The 21,813-nt window shown below is 35.8% G+C and overlaps 1 protein-coding gene across 3 annotated transcripts in view; it reads left to right on the top strand.

Annotated features, from left to right (window-relative positions):
* Positions 1 to 21,813, top strand: part of ARHGAP32 (Rho GTPase activating protein 32) — a 281,739-nt gene that overhangs the window by 79,565 nt on the left and 180,361 nt on the right. For 2 of the 3 annotated variants that reach the window (XM_032868914.1, XM_032868913.1), the window contains exon 1: positions 6,333 to 6,448. The exons of the other annotated variant lie outside the window; for it this stretch is intronic. In XM_032868914.1, coding sequence (XP_032724805.1) covers positions 6,333 to 6,448 — 116 coding nt within the window. Of the gene's footprint in view, positions 1 to 6,332; positions 6,449 to 21,813 lie in introns of those variants that run through there. 3 annotated transcript variants of the gene reach the window in all.

Below are 21,813 nucleotides of genomic sequence, written 5' to 3'. Positions count from 1 at the left end.
TGGATGTTCCCTAAGACATGAAGGAACTTGCTGTTGTTGGCTCCAACTGTGACTCTTGCCACCTTTGTCAGCTGATAGTAAGGGAGCGAGTGGTATGAGATAGGTTTCAGGCTGCCAAAATTTAGTTGAGTTGCAAATCAACATGCACTAGAGTGAGCTATCCAGGTAAGGATACTAGTAGGTAAAAGCATTTGATTTATTGACATTTTGTCTAGTATATTGTGGGAGAGACTCCACTAAATTATGTTATGCCATACCCTGAACTTTTTAAAAAAAGATTTGATTGATTGATTGATTTATAACACAGCAGGGGGAGGGTCAGAGAGAGAGGGAGTGAGAGAATCCCAAGCAGAATACATACTGATCACGAGTCTTGATGTGGGCTTGATCCCATAACCCCAAGATCACAACCCGAAATCAAGAGTTGGGCCATTAATCGACTGAGCCACCCAGGCACCCTACCCTGAGCTTTTCAGGCATGCAGACTTAGTACAGCTGTTTTTTGTTTTTGTTTTTTTTCTTTTTGCTTAGCCCTAATTTAATTTTTTTCCCCTAGTGATTTTATCCTGGTCTCTCCCAGACCTTCTACTAAGATAGAGTTTACTTGAATCATTTGCTTTCTTCCCTGATTATTACTCATTAAATTTACATTTGACATTTTTCTTTGCAATATCATTAACATTAGGAGGCAGTCTGGTTACAGGAATTACTAGAAGTACTGTATATAAATTTTAGTTTTTGCCAAGACTATAGTTTTCTAAGGTCCTAAACTTATAAAAGTAATGTAAAGTCTTTTTATTCTCTGTACCTCACTGCTTATGACATTATCAGTGAGAATTCTAGCTCAGAAAATAATTTAATTCAGCATTATATTAAAGAATATGGAATCTTTATTGTCTTTATAAAGCCTTTTACCGGATCAGTTGTAGCATAATTAGTTCTTAATTTTTGACACTGTGCTTTTACTTACTACTTTTTTAGCATTGTTTTCATTTAACCATTACTTATAGATGTTGTATTTTAGTGGCCTCAAACTCATTGCTAGAAGAATTATGACATTTCAGAGTTTAACTTTGTTAATAATAGTATAGTTTTATTTTATCTGTAGATTGAAACACTATTTTAAGTAGTGTCTCAGATCAGTGAGGATATCTTGAGATCTCTGGATTGTGATGAAGCAAGTGTTTTTGTTTTGTTTATTTATAGAGTCTACTAATGGAATGCTCATGCTAAGACAACTTGCCTGTTCTGTGTACCCATAGCTTGGTAGTTGTATGAATTGTTCTCTTCAGTCTCTGATGAATTTCATTTGGAAGAATATGTTAATGTAGATACCATATTCTTTTTCCCTTGTGCAAGAGCACCTTGAACTCTTGAGTTTTGGAACAAAGTATTCTTGAGTTAGATTTTATGAACTTTTGAAAGGGAAACAGTGAAACAAGGTGATGTGGTATATGAATTTGACAGTAAGCAGATGCTGTCTTTGCACTTACAGTAAAGGCATTAGGTTTATTAATGAGGTGCAAATTCCATAGATTTTGGTTCTTCTTTGAGGAGGGATTAAATTCACACTGTAGAGGAGGAATTAAATTTATATTAATTCCTATTGCAGATTTACATGATTCTGAGATTCCGATATATGAAGAACTTCTAAGTTTCCTTATTCAGCCCACGTAATTGTTTTTGATTTTCTTCTTTGCTATTTTACTTGTTCCTATTCATCATCATTTTAGATTTGCCTTGGTGTGTGCAAGAAGATTGCCTTATTTATGCATACTGACTTTATTTATTTTTGAACTTAAATTTCCTAAGCTTGGCACTTATATTTTTCTGTTGTTCACTTGTATGTATTTATTCAATAAGCATTTATTATTGATGTCTATGGTATATGAGATGGCAGAAATTAGCATTCAACTATGCAAGAGAAAAACTATGGAATGAATTTTTTAACTTATGAGTTAACTTGTTTAAAACTAAAAAATTAAATTGCTAACACATTTTTATGTTAGAAATTAAAAACATTGTAGATAAATTAAAGAAGAAAGTAAAAATTACTCAGTGTTTTTGTTATATGATCTCCTATGTGTTTTATATGTATGTGTGTATATATATATATATATATATATACTATTTTTTTTATAATAATGGAATCTAATCTATATAGTGTTTCTAATTTTTATTTTTCAGTTACTGATACCAGACAGACTATAGCACTATGGTTAAAAATTGTGTTGAAGAAGTCTGATTTAGTAGACTGAGTTTCAGTATTTTTCTTCAATCAGTATTTACATGGAATGAAGATTCTAGAATGTGTATCAGTTGATGGTAGTTACTGATTCAGTGAAAACATAGCCTGAGATTATATATTTGTTGAAAGCAGTATTCTACCTTATAATAAATATTAACACATTTTAAAACTTGAATACCAGAAAGTATGCTTTTAATCTTTGCTTGATTGACTAAGGATATATAATTTTAAAACAATAGTTGATTTTAGTTAAATTTTGAGTGAGTTTGTGCGTATATTCGGGAAATTTCCACTAAAAAAAATCACTCATTAAGGAGATTGGAAATGTCATGGTGAGCTGTCTTATGATCTAATTTTATATGTATTTTGTAATCCTTATGTTAATGTATTAAGGGGAGTATATGAGCTTTTGGTTCTAATTTTTGATTTTCCATCCACATTTATGAAAGGGATTCAAATAAGTAGAATATTATCTCTTAGTTGAGACTTGTTTCCTTTTATTTATTAGATTACTACTCTCTTTTAAAATAGTGGTAAAAATTACAAAGTGATATAACTGAAGAAAGCCAAATTAAAGCCAAATTAAAGATTAAATATCTTGTTTCTCAATTTTCATATAATTACAACAATAAAAACATTCCATGGTGTCAGTGATGATGAGCATGATGGCTGTCATTTATAGAGGATCTTTACTGTGCAGTATGGTAGTTTCATTATGCATTATTTCTAATCCACACACAAACCGTACAAGGTTATTATTATTCCTCTTTTAGAGATTACCAAACTGAGACTCAATTTAAGCTACTTACCTCAAATCACACTTTCTATAAAACATAGTTGAGATTTGAGCCAATGTCTATCTGATTTCAAAATATTTCCATTTCTATTGAAATTTGTTTTCCAGTTTCATGACACAGCTTTTTGAAATACCAACATATTCTTTATTTTTTATTTTTATTTTTATTTTCATTTTTATTTTTTTAAAAGATTTTGTTTATTTATTTGGCAGAGAGAGATCACAAGTAGTCAGAGAGACAGGCGGAGAGAGAGAGGGGGAAGCTGAGCAGAGAGCCTGATGTGGGGCTCAATCCCAGGACCCTGAGATCATGACCTGGGCTGAAGGCAGAGGCTTAACCCACTGAGCCACCCAGGTGCCTCAAATACAACATATTTTAAAAAAATGCCCTGGTGTATCTCTATCTATTTAGAGTCACAGTTGTGACGCATTCTGTGGCCAAAAAGCTTGGTGCCCAGTTCAGGAGATATTTATTGAGCCTTTGGCTATGTTTTGAACAGAATTGATAAAAAGAATTCTAATTTAAAGTGTGGGAAAAGGAGCACTGAAATGGGGGTATCAGGACCTCGGTTCTCTTGCTGCTCTGCTGCTGCTTTGTTTTGTGATCCCTGTGCTCACCCTTTCTTTGTAGTCCACCCAGATGTGGGGAGGGTGTTGTGTAGAAGTGAACGCAGGTCGTCAGTACACAATAGAATTACGAGATGAGAGCGGGTCAGCCTGGTGAGCTAAATGTAGATCATATTGAAAGCCACATACTTTCCTCACAGAAATAATATTTTACATGGTGGTTAGATTTTAGGCAGATTTTTAAAAAGCATTTTAAATACAGACTTACAAAGTGAATAACCCTGGACAAATCATTATGCTAACTTCAATTTCTTTACCTGTAATATGAGGATTATAATAGCTCCTATGTATGAGAATTACCTAATAAATTATAATTAATTTTGTAGGGCCCACAATGTTTGGCAATTAAGTACTTAATGTATGTTTGCTGTTATTATTACTACTGCTACTAGGAAAATAAGCCACTTTAAAAATATTTCTCTTGAAAAAAATGCATCTAATTCTTAAACTGTTGTGAAAATTCCTTTTCCTCTTGCTGTGGTGGACTTAGGAACTCCCCTATCCCTTGTCTTCCTTACCTCTTGGTCAGTAGATGATGAAGACTCATTTGATTCTAAACTCTCCATGATGGCTCCTGTGGTTTAGGTCAGAGACTTGTGCCCCACAAAAGTTTGTTGGAGAAGTGAAGCCTGGTCAGGTTTTAAGCCAACCGGGGGAAAAAGGAGGTAAAGCAGTTGTGGTCTTCAGGAATATGGAGTCTTCTCGGTTTTTGGTAGCCCCTGTGGTTGACTCCACTGTGTGCCTTAAGACATGCTCCCTGCTGTTCACTGCCTCAGCACTGAAGAAGGGAACAGAACATGTTGATTTTGAAGTTAAAAACTGTTTTTGAACTGATAGAGTCAAAACTGTGAGACCTGTGGAAGGTCTTGGCGCAGTGGTCAGATTGGTGCGATCAAAGGCTGTCACTGCAGCAGGGATGTCTGTGGAGGACGGTTCTGCAGTGGCCCCAGGACTAGAAAAGGCGATTTCCTGAGTGAGCTTATGTTGGTCAGACTTTTTCCTCAGGAGTCTCTGTAAAAGTTCTGCTTACAGTTCACGTTTTCATGTTTGAAAGGAGTTGAGGAAGTGAGGCGATCAAGGACTGTAATGAAGGAGCAAAAAAGTAATTAAAAGGAAAGGTAAATAGGATTCATGAAACACATTAAAGGGGTTAGATTTGTTTAGGAGGAAAAAAAGACCTAAATACTTAAAATAACACTTAAAAATCTGATTCTTTGCTAGGGGGATATAAAAGACTACGTTAAAATTAGTTATTATTTTGCGAGGGTGGTGTGTGCATGGTACAGTGAAAACCTGTCTCCCTTGCAGTCGTCTTCACTCGCTACGTTTTGCCCTTGGAGATGGCAGCTGTCATGGGTACTGTCCTGTGCATATTCTGCACACGTAGTCCTGTGTGTTTCTCCTTCCTCCTCTTTGCAAATGGGAATGGGAGCATTTCATATATCCTATTGTACACCTTTACCTCTTTCTTCTTTGCTTTCATAGTGTGCCTTAGGGTTTGTGTCCTGTCATGACCAGTAGGGCAGCCTTGTGTTTCTCGTTCCCCCATCTGTACAGACTTCCATTCTGTGGAGAGTCCCTAATTCGATTATCCAGTTTTCTGTTAAATGAGCAAGTTAGGTGGTTTTTGCTGTTCTATTTTGCTGTTATAAATCTTACTGCCCTGAGTATTTCTGTTCATTCCTTATTTCCACCTGTGAAAATAAGGTGGTTTCCTAGAAGGGGAATTGCTGGGCGAAAGGATGAGTAGTTGACACGTCAGGGGTTGGTACCAACGTGGCTGTTTCCTGAGGAACAGCTGTGTTGTTGCCTGTGTTACAGATGCTATACGTTTCCCTCATTTCCCAGCAGGTCAAATTTTATGGCTGCCATGGGCGTCTGCAGTTTAAATGATGTGGAAAAATGTTGCATGCTTTTGTTTAATGTGATCGTCCAGGCCCTTAACCTTAGAGTGAATACGTATGTATGTATGTATGTATGTACGTACTTACCTATCTTTAAAAGGTCACAGACAAGCCTGGGGGCTGCTAGGTTGCATTTTGGATACCTGAGCAAGGTGTCTCTGGCTGTTGTTACTGTGGGGAAGGGAAGATGGGTGTAGTATTAGAAGGCATGAAGTCAGGCAGGTCCCTGCTGAATGCTTGTCTTCGCTCTGAATTGTGATCCTCCTCTACTGTGAGGTCTGTCACTGTGCCTCTCATTGTGGTTGGCCCAGGAGACTTTTACATACAGCGTTGGTCTTTCCAGTTTTCTGTTTACCTTTCTGAATTCTAAAATAGCAAAATAAGAAAATCCTGCACTTTGAAAGTGTGTTTTTAACTTAGTAACTGGAGACTTGAGGAGAGAAAAATTGTTATTAAATCAATAATTAGTGAAAAATCACCTTGATTTGGGTTCTGAATTTGATTATGTAGGTCACAGAGCCTGAGGCAGTGGGAGGGGCCTGGGTGTCCCAGGTGTAGAGCAGTCAGAGGCAGTGAGTGTGCTCTGTGTGATTTCCTGTCTTTACCCCAACTGTAATTAAAATAGCCCGTAATAGACTGTGGCCCGGCATGATCACATATCACTTTGTATCAGCCACACGTAAACAGAGCTGAACACCTTGAACGTTGGTGGTGGTCTTTATTCCATGCCTTGAGGTTTACATTTTTTGACTACAAGATGGAGACCGAAAGTGAGAGTAGCATTTCAGGAGATGATAGTGTCTTTTGGTTGGATTCTGAAGTTTTAATCGAGATGACTGGCAGTGAAGAGGGAGAGAGGGAAGACAACTTCAGGTAATTATGGAATTCACAGTTCTCCCTTCTCACCTTTGTTTCTCTGTCCACTCCCTCTACCACGGCACTCCTTTCCGATCTTCTCTGTTTTAAATCTCTTTTCTGGTAAGATTGTCTTTTCTCTGGGGGGGAAGGTTTGGAGCTGAAAAGAACAGGTTTCTAGTTGTACATAGCACTCTTCATTCCACAACATGCCCTGAGCTTATAAAATGCATTTTAAATGACTTGTTAGAACACCAGGAAGAGAAGGTGTTCGACAGGTTTTGTAGTAGCGTTTCAGGAATTTCAAGTACAGACTCATAATGAATGAACTACCTACCACTCCTTCCTGTGTCTGATTTGTACCTAATAGATTTGATCTGAATTTGAATGTAGTATGTTTTCTTCCTTTTTCCTTTTCTTTTTTTTCAATGTTTGTGTGTATATGCCCCCACATGCATGGATGCTTTTGTTGTCTTATTCATGTGTATGAAACATTTTGACTATAAGTACAAATTAATTATTTCATGGCTTTGATCCCTATTCTTGTCTCTGACCTTATATCTCACTCTCCTTCCCCTCTTGGGAATCTTTCTTGGCTTTGAATTTCTACTTGTAACTTCATAACTGCAGTTGTTAGGGAATGCCTCCAGATTAAGCAGATCTCAAAGCGTGGTAGTACTAGTGAAGAAAGAGGTCTTATCCAGCTTGAGGAAACAGTGCCATTGGTTTATTAATTCTATTACAAATTTTAGAAGGCTTTTTTTTTTTCAAACAGGGTTAGCAGATTCATTCTTTTAGAGTTATTAAATCATCTCTTGAAGAAGTTTGTTCTCCATATTATCATTGACACCCACACGAGCAATTAAACATCTATTATATAATTTTACCTGTGAGTACTTGGTAGGTGAACATACCATTATTTACATCAGATCTTATCTTTATGTTTAAAGTTCAAAAAGAGTCTCTCTCAAGTTAATATCTTTATCCACAGATTTGTTTTTTAAAGTCTAGGGTAAGGGTGCCTGGGTTGCTCAGCGGTTGAGCTCCCGTCTCTTGATTTCGGCTTAGGTCATGATCTCAGGGTCCTGGGATTGAGGCTGGCTCAGTGCTCAGTGGGGAGTCTACTTGAGATTCTCTCTCAGTCTTCCTCTGTTTCTCCCCCTGCTTGTGCTCCCTTTACCCTCTCTCTCTAAAATAAGTAAGTAAAATCTAAAAAAAAAAAATAAAAAAATGAAGTCTAGGATAAATGGCAGAAAGGATTAAATATAAGGAAGTCTTGGTAACCCACATTAAATTTGCTACTCCGTGGTTAAAATGAATAAGAATGTTTTAAATTTGTAGAAAAGTTTAGTGCAAAGTATGAAAATGTACTATTAACACATGAAATTCTTTTTTTTTTGTATAAACTTTCTCATTCTTCCCATAATTTATTTGGCCTTTCTTATTTGAGTAAGCTTCTCTCCCAAGATATGCTGATGTTGCATATATTCTTTATACTATGGTTGGCGTCTCACGGACAGTTAGGAAAAATATTTATTTTGTTGGTATTAAACCTGTTTGACTTGGTGTTAAAATTACAAAAGTTATTTTGGGTTATTAGTCAAAGGAAGAAACGATCTAGACTTTGTTGTTGTAATAGATTTGGTCCTGTCATCCTTGATTTACTTGTTAGACAGAAGGGGCCTGTCTGGATTTTCTTCTGACTTAAATTAAAAAAAAAAAAAAATCTGTGCAAGATTGAGCTTTCTTTTCCTCAAGACTCTGTGATAGCATTTTCATCCTAAGAAACTGAACTCTATTGCTTGCACTGTTCTGGGAAACCATGACACACCATAGGGCATTGGTCCTTTTTATAGTGATCTTTCATATCTGAATATCATCATCGCTCTCTCAGACCAAATACATCTTTGAGGTTTGATTTTAAATTATTTGAAAGTGCAAGAAGAGATCTGGGTAAGGCCCATGTCATGTAGTGTTTCTCACCTGTAAGACATGAGGACATGCAACCGCACAGTGCTCTGCCACATTCACAGCAGCGTTCCAGCTAAAATGCCTAACAGAAAAAATGCGTGTGTGGGTGTTGAAGGTGAAGGGTTGGATGGTAGGCGTTGTTGCCGTAACCGAACCAAATAGTGGACTCAGTGTTATGTATGAAAATTATTTTAGTAAAAGCAATTTAGTAATGAAGAAAATATACAGAAAAATCTTAATGTGTTTCTTTTAAAATCTGTGCTAATACACGTTAAATCAAACTGTCATTGTTTATATTCTAGTTAATTTCATTTACACACACACACACACACCCCCTGCTAGGGCAAAAGATTGTGTACTGTTCTTTTTCTCTGAATGGTTTCTAATCTAGGTTTAAAATTGATTCTTAGAAAAATAACATTGTGTCATTTGAGACACCATGACTGATAAAGTCAGACCATACCTGTGGTGTAGGTTTGTGGAGTTTCCAGCTATCATCTGCTTTAGGAGGAAGCACTCACAGAGGGGCATTCATGTTTGTCCAGTAGCTTTTGGAATGGAGTTTATTTTTAGATTTGGTTGGAAGAAAGGTTACTTTTTCTAACATTCTAGTACTGTGGAACATTGCCCAATTTCCTTCATAGCAATAGTTGAAACTTGCCTACCACTGAGTCACAAATCTCTCATTTTCTGATTTCTGATTTGTAGAGTGAAATTACTACCTACTATTATCACTGTTAAAATAGTTCTTTGATTAGAACATTTAGAGATTGTCATAGTCCTTAGAATAGAATAGTCCTTAAGGATCATGAAAAGAGCCCTTCTGTAAGTAAGTAGGAGGAATATGAGACAGAAAAAGAAAAGCAGAAATGTTTTAATTATTTTAAAAGGGCGCCTGGGTGGCTCAGTCAGTTAAGTGGCTGCCTTTGGCTTAGGTCATGATCCCAGGGTCCTGGTTTCAAGTTCCTCATCGGGCTCCCTGCTCCTTGGGGATCCTACTTCTCCCTCTGCCTCTGTCTCATGAATAAATAAATAAAATTTAAAAAAAAATTTTTAAAAATGAAAAATTTAACTTTGGAGTTGTTGTATGCAGTGTATTAAGCCAAATATATGTTATATACAGTATGTCACTTATCAGTCCTATAGAGTAGGTAATATTTTCCCCATTTTCCAGATGAAGAAATTGTCACTTAGAAAGTCACACATAGACCAACAGTGTAAGCATATGGTAGAGCAAAATTTTGAACCCAGGTGTAATTGAATTTGAAAGTGAACGACTTTAGTGAAATATTTAGCTGCTAAATGTTATTCTCTGGTAAGTAATAACATTTAAGAGACTTTTAAGCTGACATCTTAGTTCTGAAATTCCTTCTTATGAAGGGATTTTGAGCAATGGTGATGTGTATATGATAAACACAAAAGTGAACTAATGCATACAGTAAATGTGACCTTTCAGAGATTCGACCTCTAGGACACCTAGCAATTATTACTAACTCACGGTCATGAAAGGTTCTGGTTCTTTGGCATTTAAGGTTAGAAATGTTTATCATATAATCTACTTTAGTCTTTTCTAGTATTATTGACACATACATAGACTGGCAAGTGTGACATGAAGTTCAAAACACAGATGATACAGTGAAAAATTGAACCACATCTTTAGAACTGCGTACTTTTATTTTAATTAATTAATTAATTAAGAGCATGAACAGACGGAGGGGCAGAGGGAGAGGGAGAGAGGGAGAATTCCAAGCAGAGTTTACAATGAGCACAGAGACCGAAGTTGGGCTTCATCCCACAACCTGGTGATCATGATCTGAGACAAAGGTGAGTCTGTTGCTCAGTGGACTGAGCCACCCAGGTGCCCCATAGAACTATGTACTTCTAGAATCAGTCTGTAGATGCCCAGATACCTCAATCAGATCTTTGCTTGCATCTTCATAATAATGTGATTTTAAGTGAGAAACTTCCAACTTCAGTTAAACTAGATGATTTGGTGCACATATTTTAAATTCTTTTAATGTCTTTATTGGTTTATAGCATCATAAAACTAATAATAGTTCATGTACTTGATTGGTTTGTTCGTTGCTTTATTAATTTTCTGCCTTATTTGAAATGATACCGTGAGTTAGAACGTAACTGCAGCAGTCCAAATAGGTAACAATGGCTTGGAATATGGTATTAGATTTCTTCTAGGTTCTTGCTTTTCTTTTAGATCTAGAATGATTTATTTTGATTGGCTAAATTTCCCTGGAAGCCCGTAAAGCTATTTCACAATTCCCAGCTTTTAATACCGGGACTGTTTTTTTGTTGTCTTCAGAAATTATTGATTTGGGGATCCCCAGTCAGCATTTTTTTTTTTTTTTAAAGTAGGCTCTTCACACCCAGTGTGGAGTCCAACACAGAGCTTGAACTCAAGATCCTGAGATCAAGACCTGAGCTGAGATCACGAGTCGGATGCTTAACCGACTGAGCCATCCAGGAGCCCCTCCACCATCCCAGTCAGTTTTTATGAGCCTGGAAGGATGGAGAGGTAGCATTAACAATTAACCAAAGACATATATTACCAGTATCCCAACCCAGGTCTATTTTATAGTCTGTGGCTTTTCATAGGCATTTTACCCTTTAATAATCTGTTATATATGATGTGAAAAAAGATGTGCATATGTAAAAAAATGATATTCTGTAACACTGGATTTATGATCTAGAATATAAATTAGCCCTTAATATATTCTTTCAACGTAAAATATAATTTTCACCAAATATACTCTTTCCAGTGTCACAAGGATAATAAACTTATTTTGTGATCTGCAAAGTCTGATGTGAACATCACTTAATCTCAGGAAATTTTATGTGGTAGTGGAGTCTAGCCTTTAGGCTGTCTTTATAATCTGTGAAATAAATCTTGTCATAACCATGGGGCATGCTGGTACAAGGCTTTCTTGGTATTTCAGTAATTAAATTATTTGGGATGGAATCCAAGGTGAACCTTTCTTGTATCTATCTGTATGAGTTTTTTGATGTTTAAGAAGGGCCTTAGAGTACAGAAACTATATAAACACTATATGAAAGTTCTGGCTATCAGGTTATTTATTTAAGCACCTAAAAACCAATTTTTTGTTAACCTTTGTACTTAACTTAAACATTAAAACTCCCTTAAGCAGTCATTTGCACGTTTAAACTTAGTAAATGAAAATCTCTGAAATGTATAGAACTCTGTTTATAAATGTAATATAGTCAGTTCCCTTAAAAAGAAAAATGAAGTGACAGCCTAGCAAGATTAAAATCAGAACAAGCAAAACCTTTCTAGATATTTAATTTTAGAAGATCTGATATACTTTTACTTACCATTAATGATCAGTTTCCCTTTCCATGCTTATATTGCGATCTGTATTTTCTTTATTGTTTGAAAATCAAAGAATTTCTTCCACTTAGGTGTGCTGCTTTTTCCTACCATAGTTCTCTTTTCTTCTCTACCTCCCCACCTCTTAACACAAGATTGACAGAGTACTTTTCCATCTTCTTGCCTTCAGTCCCTTTGGATACTCTTAAATTTACCAATATTTTACACTACCAGAAACCCTAGTTTTTTGCTAAGGTGTTTTAATTTTTCTTTTGTCATTTATTCAGATCTAATGAAATGTATCATTGCTTAGTGTCTACTGTTATTTCCTTCTTATCATCTTCTATCTTCATGTGTCTCTTCTGGCTCATTTGTTTCCTGGTGGATATTTTCTTGAGTACTTTGTTGACATAAGTTCTGTGAGCCACATACTCTGACTTCTTGCATATGCTCATGCCATTTACCCCTCTTTTCTTTCATAGGTAACTCGTACTTTCTCTCTAAATGCTTGTAACAGTTTCTTTTTGTGCTCAGTTTACATGTGTAAAAAAAAAATGGGTGAATTATTTTTTTTAAATCTAAATAATTGAATTAAAAAAATTTTTTTAAAGATTTTATTTATTTATTTGACAGACAGGGATCACAAGTAGGCAGAGAAGCAGGCAGAGAGAGAGGAATGGAAGCAGGCTCCCCGCTGAACAGAGAGCCAGATGCTGGGCTCTATCCAGGACCCTGGGATCCTGACCTGAGCTGAACGCAGAGGCTTTAACCCACTGAGCCACCGAGGCGCCTCAAAGATTTTATTACTTTATTTGATAGAGAGAAAGATCACAAGTAGGGAGAGAGGCAGGCAGAGAGAAAGGAGGAAGCAGGCTCCCTGCAGAACAGAGAGCCCGATGCGGCACTCGATCCCAGGACCCTGAGATCATGACCTGAGCCGAAGGCAGAGGCTTAACCCACTGAGCCACCCAGGCGCCCCTACATGTGTTTTATCTTCAGTTCTTCGGCTTAGAGCTCAGGGACTTTCATTCCATAGATTCAGGCCTCCATGTTGAGACAGATTTTTTTATTGTTACCTATTATTTATTTAATTGTTGCCTCTCTTCTGTTTTCAGTAATTGTCTCCTTGTGGAACCTATTTCTTGCATATCAAGTCTGCTTAATCTGTCCTTTACTCAATGTATATTTCTCTTTACATTTTTATTTTTTGGTTTGGTGTATTTCTTGTTCTTTGGGCCACTAAAAAAAAATCTTCAATCTTCCAAATTCAGTCAGAGTAGGGAAATAATTTTTGTGTTGTTTTTCGTATATAGATACAGGATATACACTGGCACATGTAAAACATTTATGCTGTTGTGTTCTTTAGCTCTGTGACTTTATTCGTTCAGTGTACATGTGCTGTTTGTTCTGACTGAACAGAATTTATGCTTTTAACTTCTAAGCTAGATATCGGCCCTTCTTTGCCTCCTTCAGCTGTTTTCTTTAGTAGTCCCATGATGCGTAGAGCTTCTTGTGGGTGCAGACACCCACATTAGGAGCCCTAGTCCTTCTAATTGATGGTTTAATTTCTTTACAGAGTAATTTTACAGTTTTTATTAATCCCTTGGGGGCAGATACCTCTTTTGTTGTGGGGAGAAGTGGGAGTATAACCTCCTTCAGCCTGTTTTTCTCTGGTTTACCAGTCAGTAGGAGCCCACTTGATTTTTGTCTTCCAAAAGATTATCAAGATCTCTGGCCTGCTGATTCCACCCGTATCATTCTATTAAGGATTTATTTCCTTTTATTTAGCTTTCAGAGACTTTTCAGAGCATAGAGGTTGGTTTCTTAACATATGTGCAGTCTTGAATTGGAAGTCTACTGGTACTTTTGTCCATGGCTTTTGAGAGGAAACCTCTGAAGAGAGCATTCAGTGAGGCCGAATCTTGGTGTCTGTTATCCAGTCTAGTGGGTCTCTAGAGACATGAATGGCATGTTTCAGTGTCTTCTGCAGGATATAAAGTGGAAACTTTCAGGAGAAAACAGTCTGCCAAATCTGGAGTGACTGAGATGTGTTAATGCATTTTCCTACCTGCAGAACAGCGCTAAAAATAGCGTTATCAGATAGTAACTAGTTAGAAGATGTGAAAAGGTGCCAATTTTAAGAACAAAAATAAAATACCCAGAAATAAACTTAGTGAGGAACTAAGATGTATTTGAAGAAAATATAAAGCATTTTCCTGAAGGACATAAAAGAAGTTTGGGAGAAATGAAAAGATACACCTTGTTCATAGCTGGGAATATTTGGTATCATCAAGATGTCATTTTTTTTTTTTTTTAAGATTTTATTTATTTATTTATTTATTTCACAGAGAGATCACAAGCAGGCAGAGAGGCAGGCAGAGAGAGAGAGAGGGGAAAGCAAGCTCCCTGCCGAGCAGAGAGCCCAATGTGGGGCTCAATCCCAGGACCCTGGGACCATGACCCAAGCTGAAGACAGAGGCTTTAACCCACTGAGCCACCCACATGCCCCAAGATGTCAGTTTGTTATAAATTCATGTATAATAAGAATGCTTTTAAAAAACCTAGACAAATTGATCAATAGGTTGATCTTGGTTAAATAACCAAGGAACTTTGGGAAGATGAAAAGAAGCAAGGGCTAATGCAACCAGATACTGTAATATAAAGTCTTTATAATTAAAACCTTGTGGTGCTGATACCTGAAAAGAAGGCATAATGGGATATAATGGAAAGCCGAGAAATACACTCAAACACATAGGAAGACTTAGATATGATAAAGAGGGCTTCTCAAAAACAAATAGGGACAAGTGTGCTCTTCAGTAAGTCCTTTGGGGAAAACTGCATACACATCAGTAGGAAAAAAAAATTCAAGTTCTACCCCTTAGCAAGGATAAATTCCAAAATGATCAAAGATATGTGTATCAAATGAAATCATAAAAATTTTAAAAGAACACATGGGAAAATTAAAAAAAAATTTGGGGCCAGGGAAGGCTTTTAGAACTATAATTTAAGGAATTATAGTTCCCATAAAGGAAAGAGTTACAAAATTTAACTACATGAAATATAAAACATGTGTATTATAAAAAATAAGCAAGGACAAATGACAACCTAGGAAAAATACTAGGAACTCATATTACAGATGAGGAACTAATCTCTTTAATATATAAAGAACTAAAAATAGGTAAGAAAAGACCGTCCCAATAGAAACATGGGCTAATGTATCAAAAGGATTTTTTCATCACTGAGAATTTGTCCTTCAGATATACATGCACATGTGTAGAAACAACATATTTATAAACTTACTGTAGCATTGCTTGTAATACTAAAAAATTGGAAATAATTCAAGAATCTATTGGTAGGGTACTGGTTAAATTATGGAATATATCTACACAGTGGGATATCATACAGTTGTGAAAACAGCAAAGAAGCTCTTTATATACTCATATGGAAATCAGAATACTCCAGGAAATATTAGAAAATATTGGTGTGTAAATATACTTTTCAGTAAAAAGTGGGCTGGTAATGGAGGAATAAAACTGTTCTTCCATTTTTTGCACAAAGACCATATTTATACATTGCTTTCAGACTTGTTATGGATATATTTTTAAGACATGAAAAGATTACATATGAATAGATATATTCATAAAGAATCTGGAAGAATATATAAGGCGAGGAGCTTAATGGCTAGGAATTGGGCAGGACTTCCGTCTGATAAAATTATAATACCTATTAAGAATTACAGTATATCTGCCATTTTCAGCTGGAAGTGACTACAGCTCAATTCCACTGGCTTCAGCAAACCTCTGTTCAGTTTTCATCACCAAAACCGCTGACCCCATTAGTGTTACAAGATCAGTTTCTTTATTTTCTGGGAATTCTGGGAGTACTGGGTTTATGTAAGCATTTAATAGTATATATAAACCAACCAGGACAGACCTCCTATATTTTAAGCAGCTTTATAATCTAATTTATTAAATCCTCTGAAGGTAGGAAAATATATTACTCCTTATGATGACAGTTAATGACTATTAGTTGCAGACATAACTAACACCTTGCATGTTCAGTTTTACAACTTCAGCCTTGGGTAAAATAAATAGAATATCAAACTTGATACCCACTGAAAGAGCTCTTCTCTGCAGTGGAATTGAATCATATTCTTTCACAAACAGATATAAATTGAGTCATGAACTCAATTCTCTCTTGTCTGTGATAGAGTGTAGATGCCTATCTATTGTTTGTCAAATACCACCACATGCTCAGACCATAAAATGACTTTCTAATCATTTCCCATACTATTGGAGAACAACTTCCTGGCCATGAAGTGTCACAGAGCCAGAACCAAACTTAGCAAAGAACCAGCAATAAACACAAACAAAGATTAAGGGAATAAAAGGAGAAAGGTAAACTCCTATTGTGCCTGGAGTTTACTCCAGGGATCAAGAAAAGATATGCCCAAGTGTAAGCAGTATCTTAGCAAACGCTTCTCAGGCAATGTGTCACTTGGACTTCTCTGCAGAATTTAACACTGTCAAGTACAATTTTTCACAAGCTGTGAACAAGATTCATACAAAGATAAAGTGTGTGTCAGAGATTTAAATAATTTTTAAATGAGTGGGATGGTAAGGCTGGTTCCCACAATTTGAGGAAAGTTTTTTTTTTTTTCTCCTTTTTCCTTTTGCTTGAAAATATGCAGGTCCAAATTTGATGTTTTACAGAAAATTTATAAATAAAGCTTTGGATTCTTTGGGTTTTATGGTTGGTAATCTTAACACTCTGTCTTTTCTGTTAGATTTGAAACTATAATTAATCATGTTAAGGGTAAAATTTGCCCATAGTTTAAAAAGCATGGAACAAAAGGATCAATTAAATAAATAGATACTAAGTTTTTATGGAGTTGATTCAGTGTTCTATGACACAAAATACATATAATATAAACATAATTTTTAATCATTTTAAAATGTGTAATATTTACCAACAGACTTTTTATTTTACACTTTTATTAAGGTATAACTTACATATAATAAAATGCACAAATCATGAGTATATAGCTTGAAGAATTTATATAAATGTATATATCCATGTAAACACAGCCCAGTCAAGATATAAATTAATGTTAGTATACCACAAGACCCTTGCCCCTCCTAGTCAATACCTGTCCCAGAGGTAACCATTATTCTGACTTTTGTTACAGTAGATTTGTTTTGCCTGTTTTTGAACTTCATGTAAATAAAATTATACAATATGTACTCTTTCCTCCCCAGCTATAATTGTCATATAATATTGCTTAAGATGGTCAACATGATGATTTGATGCACTTATTTATTGAGATTAACATATACTTTTGTCTGGCTTCCGCTTCTCAACACTTACGGGATTCATCCATTTCTTGCAGATGGCAGCAATAATTTCTTTTTCACTTCTGTGTAGTTTTACGTGGAAAATAGTGTAAATTACTTACCTATTGTATTTGGCTTCCCCCCCTTATTAAATGTATAATAACAGTATGTATAAATCATTTGATTTTTGCATTTGACCTTATTTGCTGTGATTTTGCTGAATTATCTTATTCTAACTGCTGAACATATTGTGTCATCTTTAAATGATGAGAATTCTATTTTTCCTTCCTTCCTTCCTTCCTTCCTTCCTTCCCTTTCCTCCCTTTCCTTCCTTCCCTCCCTCCCCTCCCCTCCCCTCCCCTTCCTAAGTTAGGCTTCATGCCCAGCATGGAGCCCAAAGCAGGGCTTAAACTCAGGACTGTGAGATCAAGACCCGGGCAACATCGAGTTCGATGCTTAACTGACTGAGCCACCCAGGAGCCTTCACTTCTAATTTTTATACCTTTTAATTCTTTTTCTTGCTCTTGTACTTATTTTTATTTTTATTTTTTTAAAAGATTTTATTTATTTATTTGGCAGAGAGAGACACAGGAGAGAGGGAACATAAGCAAGGGAAGTGGGAGAGGGAGAAACAGGCTTCCCGCTGAGCAGGCAGTCTCGATGTGGGCTTGATCCCAGGACCCTGGGACCCTGACCTGAGCCACTTAACCACTGAGCCACCCAGATTCCCCTCTTTTAAAAAAAAAAAACTAAGACATCAAGTGTAATGTTATATAGAAGACATTCTTCTCTTGTTTATGACCTTATTAACCATGCCTGTCATTAGGAAAGCATCAGTATTCACCATTAACTATGATGTTATTTGTGTGTGTGTTTTAATAATGTTCATGTATCTATATCTAGAAAAATTATGAATAGGTATTAAATTTTACCTAAAATGACAATGTTTTTATTCCTTTATTTTAGTCATATGGTCAGTTATAGCAGTTGATTTTAAAATGTTAAAACAGTTTACATTATGGACTAAAACTTACTTGGAAATGGTATTATATATCCTTTTTGTAAACCAGTGGGTTTGATTTGTTACTACTTTGTTTAGAAGTTCTGCAGCTATGTTAATAATACTGACCTACAGTTTTCTTTTCTATTAATGTCTTTATCCCCTTTTGTTATGAAGACTATCCTACCGTCATGAAACAGGTTGAAAAGGGGTCTTCCTTTTGTTTTTATACTCTGGAGGAATATAATATCGCTATAATTTATTCCTTGAATGTTGGAAAGAACTCACCAATGAATACATTTGGGTCTGGAGTTTTCTCACAGATTCAGCTTCTTTAATAGCCATAGGACTTTTCACAATTATTTGGTTTCTTGTTTCAGTTTTGGTAAGTTTTGTTCTTAAGGAAATTTCCCCATTTCAATGGAAATTCACACCTATACTGGAATAAAGTTGTTTATAATGTCCTCAGAATCTTTTTGTCTGTAGGGTTTCTAGTTGTAACTCTCTTTTCATTGTTTATATTCTGTGTTCTGTTTTTTCCTTGATGAAACTTCTTGGTGTTATCTATTTTATTAATCTTTCAAAGAGTCGGCTTTCTATATCACTGAATTTTTACTTAAACACTTTTTTTCTTCTTTCTACTTTCTTGGAATAATTTGCTATTCTTTTTCTAGCTTTTTGCAATAGAAACTTAGAACATTTGCTTTCAACTTGCCTTATTTTCAGTAATGTACACTTAGAGGTCTGAAATTTGCTGTTTTAGTTGTGTCTCACACGTTTTTATCTGTTGTAATTTTATTACCATTCAGATAAAAATATGTTTTCATTTTCATTGTGATTTCATGTATTCAATTCATGAATTACTCAGAATTGTGTTTTGTAATTTCCATACATTTGGGAGAATTTCTAGTTATTCTCCAGTAATTGATTTTTAGTATAATTCTGTGCTGGTCACAAAACACTTCGTTCATGATTTAAATTCTTTATATTTGTTGAGACCTGTTTCATTGCCTAGATTATGGTCTTTTGGTAAATGTTTAATATGCTGTTGAAAAGGACATATATTCTGCAGTTGTTAGGTTTAGTGTTCTAGTTCAAGTTGAAAAGGTAGGTTATTCAGATCTCCTATATACTTAGGACATTTTTTTGTCTTATTCTATTGGTAACTGAGAAATATCTGTTAAAATCTGCAACTGTAATTGTGGATTTATTTATTTTCTTTTTAGTTCTTTCAGGTTTTGCTTTTGTTTATTATATCATGCTTAACACTTTTTTTTTAAAAGATTTTTTATTTATTCATTTAAGAGAGAGAGCGAGCATGAGCAGGGGGAGGAGGGATTAGATGGAGAGGGAGAAGCAGACTCACTGCTGAGCAGGGAGCCCCTACTTGATGGGGCTTGATCTTAGGAGCCTGGGACCATGACCTGAGCTGAAGGCAGAGCCTTAACCGACTGAGCAACCGAGATGCCCTGGTTACTTAACATTTTTACCATGAAATGTCCCCCTTTGAGTATTTTAATTAGAATTTTTAGTCCATTTAATTTTTTATTAAGATATAATTTGCATCTGTAAGATTCACTCTCTTAAAGTATACAGTTAAGTGGCTTTTAGTATATTCACAAAGTTGCACAACCATCATCATTATCTAATTATTGAATGTTTCAGAAAGAAATCACTTACCTATTAGTTCAGACATACCTCAGAGACATTATGGGTTTGGTTCCAGACTACCACAATAAAGTGAGTATCACCGTAAAGTGAATCAAATGAATTTCTTTGTTTTCTAGTGCATGTAAAGTTTATGTTTAAACTATATTGTAGTTTATTAGGTGAGCAATAGCATTATCTCTAAAAAAACATACATACCTTAGTTAACAAATATTTTATTGCTAAATAATGCTACTCATCATTTGAGCTTTTAGCAAGTTTGTAATCTTTTTGCTGATGGAGTGTCTTGCCTCAGTGTTGATGGCAGCCGGTTGATCAGGGTGGTAGTTGCTAAAGGTCGAGGTGGCTGTAGCAACTTTTTTGACAAAAGACAACATGGAACTTGGCTTCATCGATTCAGTTTTCCTTTTATGAATGATTTCTCTGTTGCATGTGATGGTGTTTGATAGCATTTTAACCACAGTAGAACTTCTTTCACGATTGGAGTTGGTCCTCTCAGGTCCTGCTGCTGCCTCATCAACTAAGTTTATGGGATAATCAAAGTCTTCTATTGTCATTTCAATAATGTTAACAGAATCTTCATCAGGAGTAGATCCTATCTCAAGAAACCACTTTCTTTTTCTTTCTTTCTTTCTTTTTTTTTTTTTAGGATTTTATTTATTTATTTGAGAGAGATCACAAGTAGGCAGAGAGGCAGGCAGAGAGAGAGAGAGGAGGAAGCAGGCTCCCTGCTGAGCAGAGAGCCCGATGCGGGGCTCAATCCCAGGACCCTGAGATCATGACCTGAGTCAAAGGCAGAGGCTTAACCCCCTGAGCCAGCAGGCACCCAAGAAAGCACTTTCTTTGCTCCTCTGTAAAAGCAACTCCTTACCTGTTCAAGTTTTATCATGAGATTTTAGCAGTTCGGTCTCATCTTTAGGGTTAGTTCTGATTCTAGTTTTCTTTTCTTTCCATCACACATGTAGTTACTTACTTCAAGTCTTCAGTCCCTCAGAGTCCTCTATGAGGGTTAGAAAAAACTTTTTCCAGTCTCCTGTTTATGTTGATATTTTGACTTCTTCCAGTGAATCAAATGAACGTTCTTAATGGCATCTAGAATGTTGAATCCTTTCCAGAAGATTTCCAATTTACTTTGCCTATAATGAAGTAATTAACTTTCTATGGCAGCTAGAACCTTATGAAATGTATTTTTTAAATAATAAGACTTGAAAATTGAAAATAACTCCTTAATCCGAGGCCTGCAGAATGGATGTTCTATTGACAGGAATGAAAACAACATTAATCTTGTTGTACATCTCCTTCATACCTCTTGCATGACTAGATGCATTGTCAATGAGCAGTAATGTTTTGAAAGGAATCTGAACAGTAGGTCTCAACACGGGGCTTAGAATATTCAGTAAACCATGTTATAAACAGATGTGCTGTCATCAGGCTTTTTTTTTTTTATTACATTTACAGAGCACAGGCAGAGTAGATTTAGTATAATTCTTAAGGGTCTTAGCATTTTCAGAATGGTAAATGAGTCCTGGCTTCAGCTTAAAGTCACCGGCTGCATTAGCTCCTAACAAGAGAGCCAGTCTGTCCTTTAAAGCTTTGAAGCCAAGCATTGACCTGTCCTCTCTAGCTGTGAAAGTTCTGGATGGCATCTTCTTCCAATGTAAGGCTGTTTTGTTTGTATTGAAAATCTGTTGTTTAGTGTATCCACCATCACTAATTATCCTAGGTAAATCTACCGGGTAAGTTGCTACAGCTTCTGCATCAGCACTTGCTCCTTCATTTTGCACTGTTATGGAGATGGCTGGCTTCTTTCCTTAAACTTCATGAATTAACTTCTGCTAGTTTCAGACTCTTCTGTAGCTTCCTCCTTTCTCTCAGCCTTCACAGAATGGAACAGAGTTAGGGCCTTGCTCTGGATTAGGCTTTGGTTTTAAGGGAATGTTGTGGGTGGTTTGATCTTCTATCCAGACCACTAAAATTTTCTCCATATGAGTGATAAGGCTGTTTTGCTTTTTTATCATCCATGTGTTCATTTGCGTAGGAAATGTAAGAATTTTTCCTTTGCATTCATAAC

Source organism: Lontra canadensis, unplaced genomic scaffold (genome assembly GCF_010015895.1).
Source record: "Lontra canadensis isolate GAN:19392208 unplaced genomic scaffold, GSC_riverotter_1.0 scaffold36, whole genome shotgun sequence".
In the NCBI taxonomy this organism is placed as follows: Eukaryota; Metazoa; Chordata; class Mammalia; order Carnivora; family Mustelidae; genus Lontra; species Lontra canadensis.
The sequence above is the reverse complement of the archived record's forward strand: the minus strand, read 5'-3'. Positions and strand labels throughout refer to the sequence as shown.